This window comes from Macrobrachium nipponense, chromosome 30 (genome assembly GCF_015104395.2).
Source record: "Macrobrachium nipponense isolate FS-2020 chromosome 30, ASM1510439v2, whole genome shotgun sequence".
In the NCBI taxonomy this organism is placed as follows: Eukaryota; Metazoa; Arthropoda; class Malacostraca; order Decapoda; family Palaemonidae; genus Macrobrachium; species Macrobrachium nipponense.
The window spans coordinates 3,537,531-3,553,824 of record NC_087218.1 but is presented as its reverse complement, the minus strand read 5'-3'; the positions used below and the strand labels follow the sequence as shown (position 1 = coordinate 3,553,824).

Here is a 16,294-nt window from a genome sequence, read left to right as displayed (position 1 = left end):
GTGTACACCAGGTGCGGTGGCATCTCATATGCTGGTGTCGAGATTGTGGTTGTTGTAGTGGTTACCGTACCATGAGTGACCACTGCCGACCCCGCCAACCGCTGAATCAACCCCTGTATGCTCGGCACTCCCTGCAGTCCCAGCGACTCCCACACCTGTCCCAGGTCGTCCTTCACTGATGGCACACCTGCGGAAGCAACAGTCGGGTTAGTTAGAGGGGCTTCCTCGCGCCTGGGGGAAGAAGAACCCCACCCAGAGCGGACGGAAGACCCCGAGTACAACTGGACGTCCGGGTAGCGGGCGCCCTCCTCCACACTCGACGGATCGAGAGAGGAGAAGGACTCCGCTACCCCCCCCGCAGGGGAAGGCGCGAAACGTGGGGGCTGGCCGGGGGGCAGGAAAGAGGACGAAGTGTCCGTTACCAAAGGAGTCACTGGACTTTCCGATGACTTCTTGGGCGGCCTAAGTCTCTTCCTGCCCTCGTACAGCACCCACTGCGCCTCGGACCAATGCATACATGTTACACATGGCTCGTTGCGGGAGCACTCTCGCCCCCGACAACGAGTACAAACCTCGTGAGGATCTACATCAACAAACGATCTGAATCCTCCACATCTACGCCCCTCCAGCCCGGGACACACTCTACGGGCGACCGGAGGGCGTGGCGAAATCTCCATTTCTTCCTCACTCATCATAAATGAACAAAAGAAATGCAAAGTACTTACAATTACTCTCAATCACACAGGAAAAGAGGGCAAATACTCAAAAACTCAAAGCAAACGACAAAGCGGGCAGAGCGATGACGAGCACGTCCTATCCACACACGGCCGAAAGCAAAAGTGATTTGTTTACCTCCCAGTCGCGCGACGATCGGACAAGCAGTTAACTACCGTTCTCCCCTTGTTCGAAGCTTACGACCGTTCCAGCTGCCGCTAGCTACTTCCTATTGTTAAAGGACCGAGGGTTTGTATTACGTATCGGAACAAAAGTCAGTTCTGAGAAGAAGCGAGGAACAAAGCGAGGAACACCTTTACATTTAACACAACCAAGGCTAACATCTCTTTCTTAATACATACTTTGAATAATCTGTCAATTTACTAAAGCAGTCTGGGTTAATATAGAGATAGGTTTGATTAACTTTCATAAAGTTCAGACACTAAAAAAAATATACTAACCTGCTTCACATACACAAGTAGAAAATATGAAACCCCCAGATATATATTGATAGCAGGAACCATATTTACCACACTTCCCTTGCAGGCATGATGCAGAACTCACTCCAAAAATAATTGTAGTCTCATTGACTGTACAATCTACCATATCACTGAAAAGAAGAAGTTAAGATTACAAAAAAAAATTCTAATGTGCATCAATTTTAATTAAATTCTGTTATTACTATAAAGGACTAGTTTATCCAGACCTCTGGGCTTAATAAAGGCTCTTCTTGGGATGGTTACCAAGAGAATTTTATAAAAAAAAAAAAAAAAGGGGGCTTAACGTCATTTATCAACTTAATTTAAAAATGTGAAACAATTCTTTGAAGTGGTACATGAAACAAAATTTGTCTTAATCTGTTTTCTCGCATTTTGAAGGAAATTGTGGTGCCTTCAGTGAGAGCCATGCTAATCTCAAGCCTGACCACATATATGTAGTACTGAGCAACTCTTTTGTCCATAATGCCCAAATTGTAATAGAATGCTTCAAACAACATCTATGTAATCAGAATCAAACAGCCTGCAAAGTCACTAATAAAAAGGATGCAATAATACTAAGACCAGGAAGCACTTACTATGGCATGCTAAGTCAATCTGAAAATCACACTCTTAAACGGAACAAAATAAAAATTTGAGAGATTATAGAGTTCAATGTCCAAGAGATTATACGTCAATTGACAATAGGGGTTCAGAGTACTAGAGTAATTGGGGGATGCATGGATCTTTGAATTTTACTGTACTTATAGTAGTTTCATTTAATACTTAATGGTTTGACTATGCATTGCACTCATTTCTTTATTCGTCTACTTATTTATTTACACTAATTTCTTTATAAGAAAAATATAGGTCTATGTGAAAAATGTTATATAGATTGTCAATTTACTCTGGAGTATGGATAAATATCATTATTCATATAGTATTCAAATATTTCATTTATGTAATATCTTAAAAGACAATGTTGTGGTTAGTCGCAGCAACACTGCACAAACAAATACACATGGTCTCTCTAAAAACAGAAGACACATTATTTCCTCTATGAGTCATACTTTTTCCTGTAGTAGGCTACATATGACCTGGTGACAGTTTGACTGATGTATCACAAGGCATGGGCTAGTGAAAGTTGCCAGTTACTTTTTAGGACTAAAAATAAAAATTTCATGCAATTTGACTAAGAAAATTAATGTGTGCTGTAATTCATGCAGAAAAAAATGAAAAAGAAAAATAATGATTTTAAGAATAACATGCCGATTATCAATTTTCCAAGTGACAGATGATAAATGTTTTTTAAATAATTAGAAGAACTAGGCATAACTTTAAAATACACAAGATTTTTTAGATTATATGTACCAGGTACAAACAATAAAAGTGAGCTGCAAAATCAATAAGAACAGAGTATGACTAAACTTAATCACTGAAAATTGATATCTTGAAAAAAAACTGATAACACTGTAAACATTAAGAAGCTAATTCATAATTTCACACAAAATGTAACAGTGGGAAAACAAACAATATTCCCTGACTTACCTAGCATTAGTGAGAAAGCAACTTGGGCTTAAAGTAAGGTACCATGGTCCTGGTTCAGGAAAGGGAATCAGCACTTGAGTAGCTATAGTAGACGGTCTTGTGGTATTGACTAAAAGACTATAACCCTTTGAACATTCCCAGTCAGAACTTGGGGTTTCACGTATGCCACGACTTAAGCACCCAGCTACACTGAAGTTGTGAACGCTTATATTCTGAAAATAAAATTTTTTACAAAATGTAACTGTGATTCACAATGCATCTCTAAATTAATACAAAATCATAAAACACTTATTTTCATAAGTTATAAAACTAAATCCAGAATAACAGAGCAGCAGAATGAATTCAGACTTTATCATTCCATGCAAAGCTGTACTGCTATTGGGAGAAGCAGAATGTATCATCATACGGATCCTAACAGGGAGAGCAGCCCAATACAGAAAACGAAGGAAAAAATAAACTACATATATTTGGGAATAGCAATCTGGCACATATCTAGGTGAACTGCAGGTAACTGTCAGCGACTAAAGATTTTAGATGTAACTTCTGATGAGAAACTGACTTATGAGAAGCCTATATGTAATATGGATTCCTTAGTTTCTAAAAAAAGTTGGTGTTATGTGGATGTGTCTCATAATGTTTTGTGAGGCTGTTATACCTAAGTGTTTTAACTCCTCCTCTTCCTTTCTTGATTGGAGGACTGTTCTCCAGTTTGGTCTGGGTGCCGACTCCCATCTCAAACTCTATATGTTGATTTGTTATATAACCATAGCCTCTGGATTCTTAACCTGATCTAGCTGTTTTTGCCTACAACACTAGACAGGCTCCTGCAGTGTGTCATTTTCTAGCATCGGGTTTAATATTACTCAGTTTGCTGTGAGCTTTATTTTGGCTACAACTAAAAGGTGGAATAGTTTGCCTGATGGAGTCTCTCTTCTCCAAATGTTGAACCAAGGAGCAAATTCATTCCTCCTGAAGTCTTCTGAATCCAGGTGTATCAGTTTAAACTTCTATTCTGTAATATTCAATTATTTATCACCTCTTCCTTTAACTTGCCTCCCTTTACAGGCTGATTTCCCTTTGGTTTTATAGTCTGTTGACTGTTCATAAGGGTTTTCAGCTGAAAATTTCAAGAAAGGAAAAGAAAGGTAAAACAAATGATATAATATTAAAAGAAAACTATGAATGTTGACCTATTCCAGCAAAAAATATATATTTTTAAATTAATGGAAATTTCAGCTTTATCGTAGTTCTCAAAACTGATTCCACTAACACAACAAACCAGAAAATTAATAACTTTTGCCAATTTGAACTTTTAACCAAATCAATTTATAAAAATATTCTCATTAAATTAAAATTACCTCCTACAATAATATCAAATGAATCAGTGCTAGATGAACATATAAACCTTACAAAGAAAAACTGATTAACTTACCATAAATGGAGAGACAGCAAGTTCAACACTTAATGTGCCACCAATATCAATGATAGATTCCAAAGCAAAAGTTAACATTGTTGGAGATGCATTGGAGATATTGAGAAGAAGAGGCACAGTGCCATTTTCATCTGGAGGCAGATCATATTCGAAAACAAAGTTACCACCAAAAGTCTTCTTAACCAAACTGTGTCTGAAAAACAATCCAATATTAAATACACTAAACAGAAACACACATCCATATTTGTCTAAACTGGTGCAAGTTACACAAGCAAAAAAAAAGAAAAAAAGAAAAAAAAAAATTAAATTTTAATTTCATAAAATGAACATTATCATAAGTTTTATTACTTCAGAAACAATCTGATTTGCTAATGAATTAACCCTTAAACGCCTATTGGACGTATTAAACGTCGACAAAAATTGTCTGTTGGGTGCCAAATTGACGTATGAAACGTCGACGCAAAAAAAGTTTATAAAAATTCGCAGAAAAATAGTTATAGGCCTACTTGGCAAAAACTTTTGAATCACACACCTTGATGGATGCTGGGAGTTCATGGATCAAGCTGTTGTTTTGTTTAAAATTGTTGCCCAGGCGCGCAAGCGCGAATTTCTTTCTTCTCACACTAAAAAGCATCAGCAACACATCTCGGAAATTATTTCTTCACTGACATAATTTTTGCACCCTTTTAAATTAGCCATTACATAAAGTTTTATATATGAAAATGTGCGCAATTTCATGTAGATTACAACAATAAACAACCCATGGTTGTAGCTTTTATCAGTTTTGAAATATTTTCATATAAATAACGATAAGTGTCAAAATATCAACCTTTGGTCAACTTTGACTAACCCGAAATGGTCGAAAACGCAATTGTAAGCTAAAACTCTTAAATTATAGTAATATTCAATAATTTACCTTCATTTTACAACAAATTGGAAGTCTCTAGCACAATATTTCAATCTATGGTGAATTTATGAAAAAAACTTTCCTTACGTCAGCGTGGTAACTAAAAAAAATCTGAAATTTTTTCGTCCGATTTTCGTAATGTTAGCACCGTTTTATATTAGCCATTACATAAAGTTTTATATATGAAAATGGGCGCAATTTCATGTAGAATACAACAATAAACAACCCATAGTTGTAGCTTTTATCAGTTTTGAAATATTTTCATATAAATAACGATGTGCCAGAATTTCAACCTTCGTTCAACTTTGACTCGACCAAAATGGTAAAAAAACGTAATTGTAAGCTAAATCTCTTACATTCTAGTAATATTCAATCATTTACCTTTATTTTGCAACAAATTGGAAGTCTCTAGTACAATATTTCGATTTAAGGTGAATTTATGAAAAAAACTTTTTCCTTACGTCCGCAAGGTAACTTCCGAAAAAATCACATTTTTTCATCGATTGTCGTAATGTTTGCACTGTTTTATATTAGCTGTTACATAAAGTTTTATATATGAAAATGTGTGAAATTTCATGTAGAATGCAACAAATAACAACCCATGGTTGTAGCTTTTATAATTTTTGAAATATTCTCATATAAATAACAATAAATAGAAAAATTCTACCTTAAATGGTTAAAACTGCAATTTTAAGCTACAACACTGACAGTCTAGTAATATTCAATCAATTACCTTCATTTTGCAATAAATGGGAAGTCTCTAGCACAATATTTCGATTTATGGTGAATTTTTGAAAACAAATTTTTTTTACGTCCTCGCGTTACGAATTCATGCATCATATTGTGATATTTTCTCTGTGTTGCTTTGATAGTTTTACTATTTTTTATATACCAAAATCATTGCAATTTTGTGCACAATACAACAAAAAATAATTAACTCATTAGCTTTAACTGTTTTGCTCACAGCGTGATTTGTATACAATTATATATGAAATTTATTTTTTGCACAGTCATATATTCCAATATTTATATATGATATTTTTTTTCATTTTTGATGGTTGCATACTAAACTTCAGGCAATGACAAAAAAAGGGGCCAAGAATGAACTCTTAATCTTGAAAATTAAGCATGCTGCGATTTTTTGAAAAAAACTTTTTTTCCGCTTTGGCGCTCACTCGCGAACGCTGCCGGCATACGGGAGACACTTTCGGAAATACCGGCTCGGCGTTTAAGGGTTAAATCCATATCCAGGCAGTCCCCCAGTTATTGGCAGGGGTTCCATCCCCGACAGCATGACTACAACCGAAAATTGGTAATAATAGCACCGATCACCGGTTAGAAGTGCCGGTGTTAAAGTGAGGATAGGCACATATCGGTGCTGAAAATCCAGTTATTGTCGTCACTAGACAAGTGCTGTAAAACTGGATCGCCAATAAATGGGGATTGCATGTATTCATATGTGCTTATATTACTGCTGCTGTAACGGAAGTGTGGGGTAGAAGGAAGAAGGGAAGACCAAGAAAGAGATGGCGGGACTGTGTAGGGGAAGATATGGTGTTAAAAGGTATAAATGAGAATGAGGCACAGGACAGAAATCGATGGAGAAGGCTCATTCACAACGGCGACCCCATATAAAAATGGGTTTAAGCTAGGAAGAAGAAGCAGCTGTAGATTATTCTGGCAAAAAACTGACCGGATACTAACAACCTGTCTGTTTCTGAGAGAGATTTATCACTTTTAGATAGTGTGGTTCATGATGGGAGGTCTCCATTTCCTAATATTAGCAGTTATGACTTGGACCATCAACAGATGGCCTCTTGTTTGCCACTTTTTCAAGAGTTGTATTTTAATAGCGATCTTCCACATTTACAATTCATCCCTGATCCCCTTTTCTGATGAGAGCAACCAGGTTTGCTGAACAGCAGCACAAATATGCAGTAAATATTCCTCACTATCAGACTTCTTAGTAGCTCCACAGGTCCTTTATTCCTCAAACAGTCGGACGGTAGTGAAGAAAAATACATTACTATAATGTAATTCTCCTTGTATTCTAATAATTTACTTACATTTTTATCTATTAGTTTATTTTTTTTATTTTGTACTAAGTGATCTCTTATGTATTTTCCCATTCACTACCTTCGGTTGCTTCTTCTATTTAAAACCATATTCTTTGGAAGTCTGAAATTCCAGTCAATGGCCTTTGTGGGCTTGTTCCATATGAATAGAACTCAGCTTCTGAATAATAATATAATAATAATATTAATAATAGGCACAATCCTAAGATCCCTGAAAAGGAATCTGGAAAAATTCGTTGCTGAAATAGCTACAGGACTCATGCAGAGTCCTGCAGAAGTGTGTGCTCCTGGAATGGTGCAAATAGTAAGAAAAGTGGTGGACTCCTACAGACAGGATGCAACCCGGAACCCCAGTCGAGAAGAAGAAAAAAATAATAATGCATATGCAGGGAGACCTTCCTCGATACATGTTTTGTTGAAAATAATGGCAGTTTTCAATGAATTAATCTTATACAGGGTCTTTTCAACTCTTCTGATAATTTGTTTTCCTGACTCTGCTAGGTTGTTGAGTAGAATTCCAAAACTATTCATATTTGTCTTAATTATAAAATTTGTCACAAATATTTTATCAGAGATATAAGCAAAATATATAAAGTACGTATATTTTATAACATATTTGTGACAAATATCCTAATTAGGACAAATATGAATATTGGAATTTACTCAACAACGAAGCTGAGCCAGAAAAATTATCAGAATTGAAAAGGGCCTGTATAAGATTAATTTGTTGAAAACTGCCATTATTTTCAACAAAATAATAAGAATAAATAGGTTTCATATTCAATTTAATAATAAAACAATATACGTATAATCAAATCAAATAATATTTTGGTAGAGGACCCTCTTTTTGGAAAAGTTTGTTAAATACAATGGCATACTTTGTACCACAGCTCTTTTTTTATTTCATACCTTGGCCAGCAGCTGCCATGTTGAGTAGAGTCCACCGCTGGTGTAAATAAAGTATGTCTCGCCTGCAAACTCTTGAAAGGAATAGCACCACCTTCCTCTTCACTAAATACATCTGCATCCTTGCTTTCCGACTCAGTGAAATTTAAGAGTGGAGGGCTTGTAACACTCACACTTTCAGAGCACAACTCATTAATATCAAACCTACTTAGAAGGTGATAACTGGTTCCTCCAGCACCATCACACACTGAAAATAAATTAAGTATGCAAAATTTTAAAAACTTCTCTTATACTAACCACACCTTCACATAAACAGCTATTGCACTGCCACAATAAGCTGGAAATAAGGATTAAAGAAGAATTGCAGTTCAAAGTTGTGCAAACAGTTCTGGGGTTACTAGTCACTTGTAATAATCATTGGTAACAAATGCTCATGTACACTAGCAGAACTCCTGTGTACTATGTTGCAACTTTGAAATGTAAGAGATGACAGTCAATGAATTGTAGGACTGTGGTTCAGATAGTGCAAAATATTGAAGTGATTTTTGAAATTTCATACATGTCCCTATGAGAGTACTGTATATAGTATAAGATGCATCAAATATTACGCTGAAAATAAGATTGTTGAACAGTCTTGTTGCGCTGTCATTTCCTGGCAGACTAAACCCAAAGCAAGATGAAGTATGTGTGACATGGATGAAGTAATGGCATACTGGATAATCAAATATTAATTTAGGGTTACTTTGACTACAACACACAAAAATATAAATTGATCCTGTATGAACACTGCATATATTAATTGCAGAAAGCTGTGTCTGTCAAACAGCTCATGGAAACAATGTACTGTACAATAATATAAGGAGTAAATAAGGTATGTATATATGAACTTAAGAGGCAAGATTTTTGCGAGTCATCATGATCCAGGCATTACACATTTTATAAAATATGAATGAATATCCAGAAAAATTTCTTGCTAATGTGACAATACTTACATAAAAATATGCAAGAACCTGTTAAGTGACATTTACCAACTAAAATATAAAGTTATTACCACTTGTGGAGAGGACTTAACCAATTCAGAAACAAAAAATTCCATTGCTTCCTGGATACAAACCTAACACATAATGGAAAAGTACTAACCTGGCCCAGTTTGTTAAATTTGTGAATTATCTTTCACAGTCATTCACCAAGAAAAAGTCTGTGATTTTAACAGGTACATCTGTAACTTTAACTTCAGATTTTAAGTCCAAGTAATAAACAAAGTAAAGACTGGAGCATGTCTGGCGAGCTGAGGACCAAAGCATTAGGCTGATCTTTCCTTTATATTGATTAATTTACATTTTTATTGCAAATTTTATTTCAACTTGGAAATATTATGAAAACAAAATTTTTCAGGGAAAGAACCCAAGTAAAACAATTTACCTTCTGCATATATGATCTTAAATGATTTAACTAACATAAAAAGAAAAATACTAAGAGTTTGAAGGTTTTACTGGAAAATTAATTCTCCAGCTACTACTCAAGCAAAGGGTATGTTAGAGAGAAAAGCTACTAACATTTTTAGTTATGCATAACATTCGTTTACTCACAAAATAGCTTGACTGCCAAACTAAGCTGGACAAGACGGCCACGTGTCTCCAGTTGCAAATAATGCCAATTCTCTTCTTCTGGGATAACCTCCAAGGTGCATGTATTTCTGTCGCCTTCGCATTTGTGTATCCTATGGATATATATCACCTAAACTAAATTACATGTCACAATCAACTGAAAAGTTATAGCAATTATAATTGTTAAATGTCAACAGTTGTGACTGGACATATTGCAATCAAAGTAAAGTATAGGTCCTTTGCATCTTTTATTACTAAAAATTAGGCAAAGGAGCAGTTTGCAAAGCTTGTTTATATGCTTAATACATGAGAATACAGTAACCTGTAAATATAGACAATATTAATACTAGTTAAATTATTAGTCAGTATTGAGGAATCAGCTCCTGAATCACTGCAGAAAGCCAACAAGCTTGAGGATAATGACCACACGTTAAGTGGAAGATGGTTAAAGGAAAAGGAGCGGTTACACACAAGAGATTAGTGAAGGAAATGAAAATGATACAGTATGAATGAGTTCCCCAGGGCTTCACTGGAAAAAACATTGGCAGGAAATCCTGGAAGCTGGACTTTGTGACACCCATACCCCCATGGTTGATAGGGTGGCTTTCTCTATGGCTTTCTTCTCAATAAACTAAGAGGAATTATCATCCTAATTTTTCTTCATTAAAAAGGAAACTTTCTCTCAAGGTTAAGTTAAGGGGAGCAACTCTGGACAAAATTTTTGTCCATAGTACCTCTAATCATGTTTCAAATGCATGAAAAGAAGCACTTGATCTCCTTTGGTAAAGAACGTTTTCTCCCTTGCTTTAAGCTGTGGAGCAACTTCAGACCATTGTAAATTAAGCGATTTTCCCATGCCTGCTCAAACTCTCAAGACAATCTTGAGTAGTTTGTCCACTGAAATGAAACCATAGACTCTCCCAACCCATTGACAGATGGGACATCATTCTAAACTGACAGCTTTAAAGAACAGTTCCAATGCAATAAACCTCACTCATTCATGGAAAACATGCCTTAGTAGTCAAAATAATTTCACAGGGCATACAGTATGTAGTGTTCAATAAGCATAAAACATCATGAAGCCTCAACACAGATGTGTTCCAGAGTTCTGATGTGGTAATGCGATTTTGAGAGGACCAGTTCAGAATCTTGCATAAAGGTTATTCACACCAATTGTGTAAGGAACTTTGGAGTTCTAGAAGCAGGAGAGGTAGTCTTGACAGTGTAGCCGAAACACAGATAAAGGCAGTCCCAGGGTTATGTTGTTCCAGATTTACGGCACTTGCCTTGTGGCACTGTTAACCAAAATTTTCAGCACCGTAAGCAGATTTGTGGCGCTGTTACCCACTTTACGGTGCTGTAACCCGGAATTACAGTGCTGTAAGTGCTATTTATTCCCATTACATATAATTGTAATGATTTGGGTTAAGGTGATTTTTAGCTTATAGCGCCCTGCCGGGAATGGAACCCCGCCATAACCCAGCAACTGCCTGTATATTGATAATTGGTGTAACCATATATGAAGTTAATTTTAGTTCTACAGTGGTATGAAAACCATTCAAAAAGAAAATATATATACTCTTCAAGAAACAATGAAAAACCAAATGTTCTCCCGAGTGGTTAACACAATGGTTACTTTTACTGGGAAGATAGTATAATCCTGAAGTGCCAACCATAATGCTGTAGTCCTCCACAATATACAGTGGAACCTCGACATACGAAAGTCTCAACTTACGAAAAATTCAAGTTACGAAAGCAAATACAAAGATTTTTTTGCCTCTGCACACTAAAATAATTCAGGTTACGGAAGGGTGTTACTGTAAAGTCCCGAGGTTCGCCCAGACCACCGAGAACAATGTTAAAACTAGCACGCCGCCAACCGAGTCGACTCGCCACCATCCTCCCGCTCTCCCATTGGTTCCTGATGCTAGTCACTGCCGTAAGATCCTGCTCTCCTATTGGTCAGCATCTACCCCATGTGCTCATGTATTCTATTGGTAAAAGGATGCTGTAAATTGCAAAACTTATTCATGCAATACATTTAATAAAAAAAAAACATTAGGTAAAGATAGAATAAAGAATAGAAATAAATGGTTATTATGTAAACTGTTTGGTAGTTTCAGTAGTTGAAGAGAGAGAATGGAAATTTATGATTACTGTACTGTGTGCTAGGTAAAAGTGGTTGCTTGGCAATCGTTTGCTACTCGTAGTGTGAACGTAAACAAAAGGTTGGAAGCTTTTATTTTTGTTTGTTTGTTTATTATAGTTAATGGTTACTTAATAATTATTTGAAATGAGTACATGCAATACATTTAAAAAAAAATTGTGAATTAGATATCATAAAATATAAAATAAATCAGACTGCTATCATCGAAGCCAACAAATATTTTCTAGAATTCTTCTTGTTTTAATATTATATGTTTCATTATAGCTGTCAGTAACTCGGTATCTCCATTAGGTAAAGATAGAATAAAGAATAGAAATGAACGGTTATTATACTGCTTGGTAGTTTCAGTAGTTGAAGAGATAATGAAAATTTATGATTACTATACTGTGTGCTAGGTAAAAGTGGTTGCTTGGCGATCATTCGGTACTTGTAGTGCTGAACGTAAACAAAAGGTTGGAAGCTTTTTTTTCGTTTGTTTGTGTATTATAGTTAATAATTATAGTTAATGATTAATTAATTAAGTATTTGAAATGAGTACATACTGATTCTTTATACATTTTATTGGCATATTCTAAGCTTTTAGCTTCTTAGGTTTAGATGTCAGAATCATAGACTAGGCTGCAGTAGCAACTGCTAACATAGGCTAGGCTTATTGCTAAGGGACATATGCTAAAGTCCCAATATATGCAGTAAAATGGGGTTGAACATTACATGCAGTTGAATATTACTCATGTACAGTATTTTGCCTTTTTGGAGTTATATTTCTTCCGTCGGATCGGCGTCGTAACCCTAGAACATGTTGTAAGCCTGGAAATAATTTACTGGGGTGTTTTTGTAGGGCTTGGAACGAATTAGGTAATTTACATGTAAAATGTGGTTCAAGATATGAAAAAATCAGGTTACGAAGGCCGCCTCGGAACGGATTAATTTCGTATCCTGAGGTACTACTGTATAAAAAAAATCCTCTGCAATATAAAAAAAACATAACTGCAATTTCTATAAAATTAGACCATGTTTAACAATTATTCATAGATATTCTCTGAATAATATTCATATACGTAGTACAGTACTTTGACTTTTGAATATTAAACAATTCCAGTAAATTATTTATAAATAAAAAAATAAACAAGATGATATTATGTACTAGAGAGTTAATCTTGCCTTGTGATTCTCTATGATTACTAGGGAAAAAATTGTCAACTTTCATCAAGACTGACACGCTTGGTAGTTTGTGGTTAAGATATAAGCTTACCAGTACATACTATATTTTCATTTAGCATTTACAGTGGTACCTTGACATACGAAAGGCTATCCTTACGAAAAACTAGAGATATGAAAGCAAATACGAAAAATTTTACAGCTCTACATACGAAAAGTTTTCAAGATACGAAAGGTTGTTGCTGTAAAGTCCCGAGATTCGCCCGGACCACCGAGAACAATTTTAAAACTCCCGCGCCGCCAGCTGAGTAAACTCGCCACCATCCTCCCGCTCTCCCATTGGTTCCTGATGCTAGTAACCCCATAAGATCCTGCTCTCCTATTGGTCAGCATCTACCCCTTGTGCTTTAAGTATGTATTCTATTGGTAAAAGGATGCTGTAAATTGAAAAACTTATTCATGCAACACATTTAATAAATAAAAAAAAAAAATTAGGTAAAGATAGAATAAAGAATAGAAATGAATGATTATTATACTGTTTGGTAGTTTCATTAGTTGAAGAGAGATAATGAAAATTTATGGCTTACTGTATCCTAGGAAAAGTGATTGCTTGGCATTCGTTCGGTACTCGTAAGAGCTGAATGTAAACAATCGATTGGAAGGTTTTTTTTGTTTTGTTTGTGTATTATAGTTAATGATTAATTAATAATTATTTGAAATGAGTACATACTGATTATTTATACATTTTATTGGCATATTCTAAGCTTTTACCTTCTTAGGTTTAGATGTCAGAATCATAAGACTAGGCTACAGTAGCAACCGCTAACATAGGCTAGGCTTATTGCTAAAGGACATATGCTAAAGTCCTAATATATGCAGTAAAAATGGGATTGAATATTACTCAAGTATGTACTGTATTTTGCCTTTTTGGAGTCATATTTCTTCTGTCGGATCGGCGTCGTAACCCTAGAACATGTGTTGTAGGCCTGGAAATATAATTTACTGAGGTTTTTGGAGGGCTTGGAACAGATTAGCCATTTTACATGTAAAATGCGGTTCAAGATACGAAAACCTCATGATACGAAGGTGCCTCGGAACAGATTAATTTCGTATCTCGAGGTACTACTGTATTTAGATATATTTTGTATGACAATATTATCCGGTCTCCAAAACATACCAAACAAAATGATGGGTAAAATGAGTAGGGATGAAACTCTACGTTCCTGTCTACTACGTATAAACAAAGACAAAACCAATCTTTTCTATGTTATATACTTAAAAATAAAACTTTTACTCAGTTTTAAGCTATTTTATTAAACAGGCATTTGGAAAATATGTCATTATCACCTGCAGAATGAAACATGAGTATAAAAAGTACTACACTCTTTGGTTATCTTGAAAAGGGTCCTTGTTCATATTAATCAGTAACAGTCCAGTTAATAAATTATAATGAACTACAATTGTACTATAATAATTTTGGATATGTTACAGGCAGATAGTGAAACCAAGCATTTCATGGGTCTTAAGACTAACCCTTCTCTGAAATGCTAATTCCCAAAACTGATTTCTGTAGGCGTAGTACTTTCTACCAACTTCAAAATACCTGTTCTTAACTAGATATATGGATGTATGCTGGGATATTTTCTCTGCAATGAAGTGCCTTTCTGAAGGTGACAGATACCTTGATGAAAGCATATCTAATCCTGACAAGGGGGAAATCATCCCACCTGTGCTTGTTTTCATACAGATGTAGCTTTGATGGCAGCTGCCAAGATGTTAGCAACATTGATCTCTCTCTCCTCATATTACACTTGTGAAGGAAGAGAAATCAATATTACTAATTCTGTGACCAGACCTTCCATCTCACCTACCCAGTCATAGAGTGATTCAATCACCAACTCTATGACCCTGTACGTTCATGTGCGTCTATCATCAAATGAATTAGCTGGACTGAGCTCCATCATTTACACACACAATTTATGAAAGCCTTCAACCACATTGCATAGCCACAATGAAGTTAATCTCCTCAAGAATGTTACTGAAAGCACCAGCTGTTGTTTTGCTACAGTCCAGCATCTGTCATAACATTGATTAGCTTGTTAGGACAAAACTACTTTTGATGTGCCACAGATAGAGAATGATTATTAGACTGCCTTCAATCTGATTGTTTAAATCAGAGCATGCAAAGCTACCAAGCATCATCTCTCCTCTACACCTTGGTAAATCCAGTCCAAAATTTTGTATATTTTTGAAGAAATTATCTTTACAAGGTGATCAATAATAAGTTTGAAATTAAAAGTTGAATAAATCAGAAAAAAAAGTTATCTCTAGGAGCCACTGTTCCAAAGAATTGAGCATATCTGCAAGTTTGTCTTCTGGTAAGAGAGAACACTTGTTGCTGTGGCACATTTATTTGGCATAGACTGATGCAGTGAAATCCTTATTCTAGACACCACACTTGCCCATCTTTGGAAAACACACAGATATTCATTAGGTCCATAATTAGCTGGTTGGTTTACAACCTCTGAATCTTTATATATGACCCCTTAGTGAAGTTTATTGCCATAATGATTAGTTTGGGGATATTAATAAAAAAATCACAAGCCTTAATGAGGCATGCTAAATTGTTATGCAAGTCCCTTCATCTTACGGCCAATAAACTCATAGGAAAAAGCTTTAGGTTCTATTAGTGTGCAGGCAGAATGGCCATTTCAGGAACCTGGTTTGGAGATATACAAAGTTTTACCATATTTCTTATAGTTCACATTACTGCCTCATATGGCTTGCCCGGCAGTTTTCATCTTTCTTCCCTCAAAAGCAGATATATATCTGAGAATTAAAAATGTCACATTTTTAGGATCAAGGACTACATAAAGTAGTACAAAGTGTGAAAAATTTGACACAATAGTTACTTTGCCCTCACTTCTTCATGAGAGCAAAGTGAAGATTCTGTTTACTACTGACTGAGGCATTTCGGCTGATAAAACTTAATTACAATACACTGAATGTTTTCTTAAAATACTGCTGATCATCTGTCATGGTTCAACATACAACAAAATGTATACAAACCAAACTATCAAGAACATTAATCATGATATATTTATGTCCTAAGTCATATTCACATGGTGATGTGCACAAACATTTTTTATTTCAAGCATATGTACATGATAGGACACAATGGCTGCAGATAGCTACTTTTTAAGACTTCAAAGACTTTAAAACCTCTAATCAGAAGAACCTTTACTTAAAAGAAATACAGTTTTTTTTTGTGGCTGTAATATATATATATAAAAAAAAAAAGCTG

At 35.4% G+C, this 16,294-nt stretch overlaps 1 protein-coding gene across 3 annotated transcripts in view; it reads right to left on the bottom strand.

Annotated features, from left to right (window-relative positions):
* LOC135202229 (post-GPI attachment to proteins factor 6-like) overlaps positions 1–16,294 on the bottom strand; it is a 100,744-nt gene that overhangs the window by 60,807 nt on the left and 23,643 nt on the right. For all 3 annotated transcript variants that reach the window (XR_010311689.1, XM_064231501.1, XM_064231499.1), the window contains exons 6-10: positions 9,648–9,778; positions 8,062–8,305; positions 4,171–4,363; positions 2,739–2,950; positions 1,176–1,324 (exon numbers count right to left, since the gene is read on the bottom strand). Coding sequence is in view for 2 of the 3 variants with exons in the window: in XM_064231501.1 (XP_064087571.1) it covers positions 1,176–1,324; positions 2,739–2,950; positions 4,171–4,363; positions 8,062–8,305; positions 9,648–9,778 (929 nt within the window). In the remaining variant the exon portion in view is untranslated. The remainder of the gene's footprint in view (positions 1–1,175; positions 1,325–2,738; positions 2,951–4,170; positions 4,364–8,061; positions 8,306–9,647; positions 9,779–16,294) is intronic.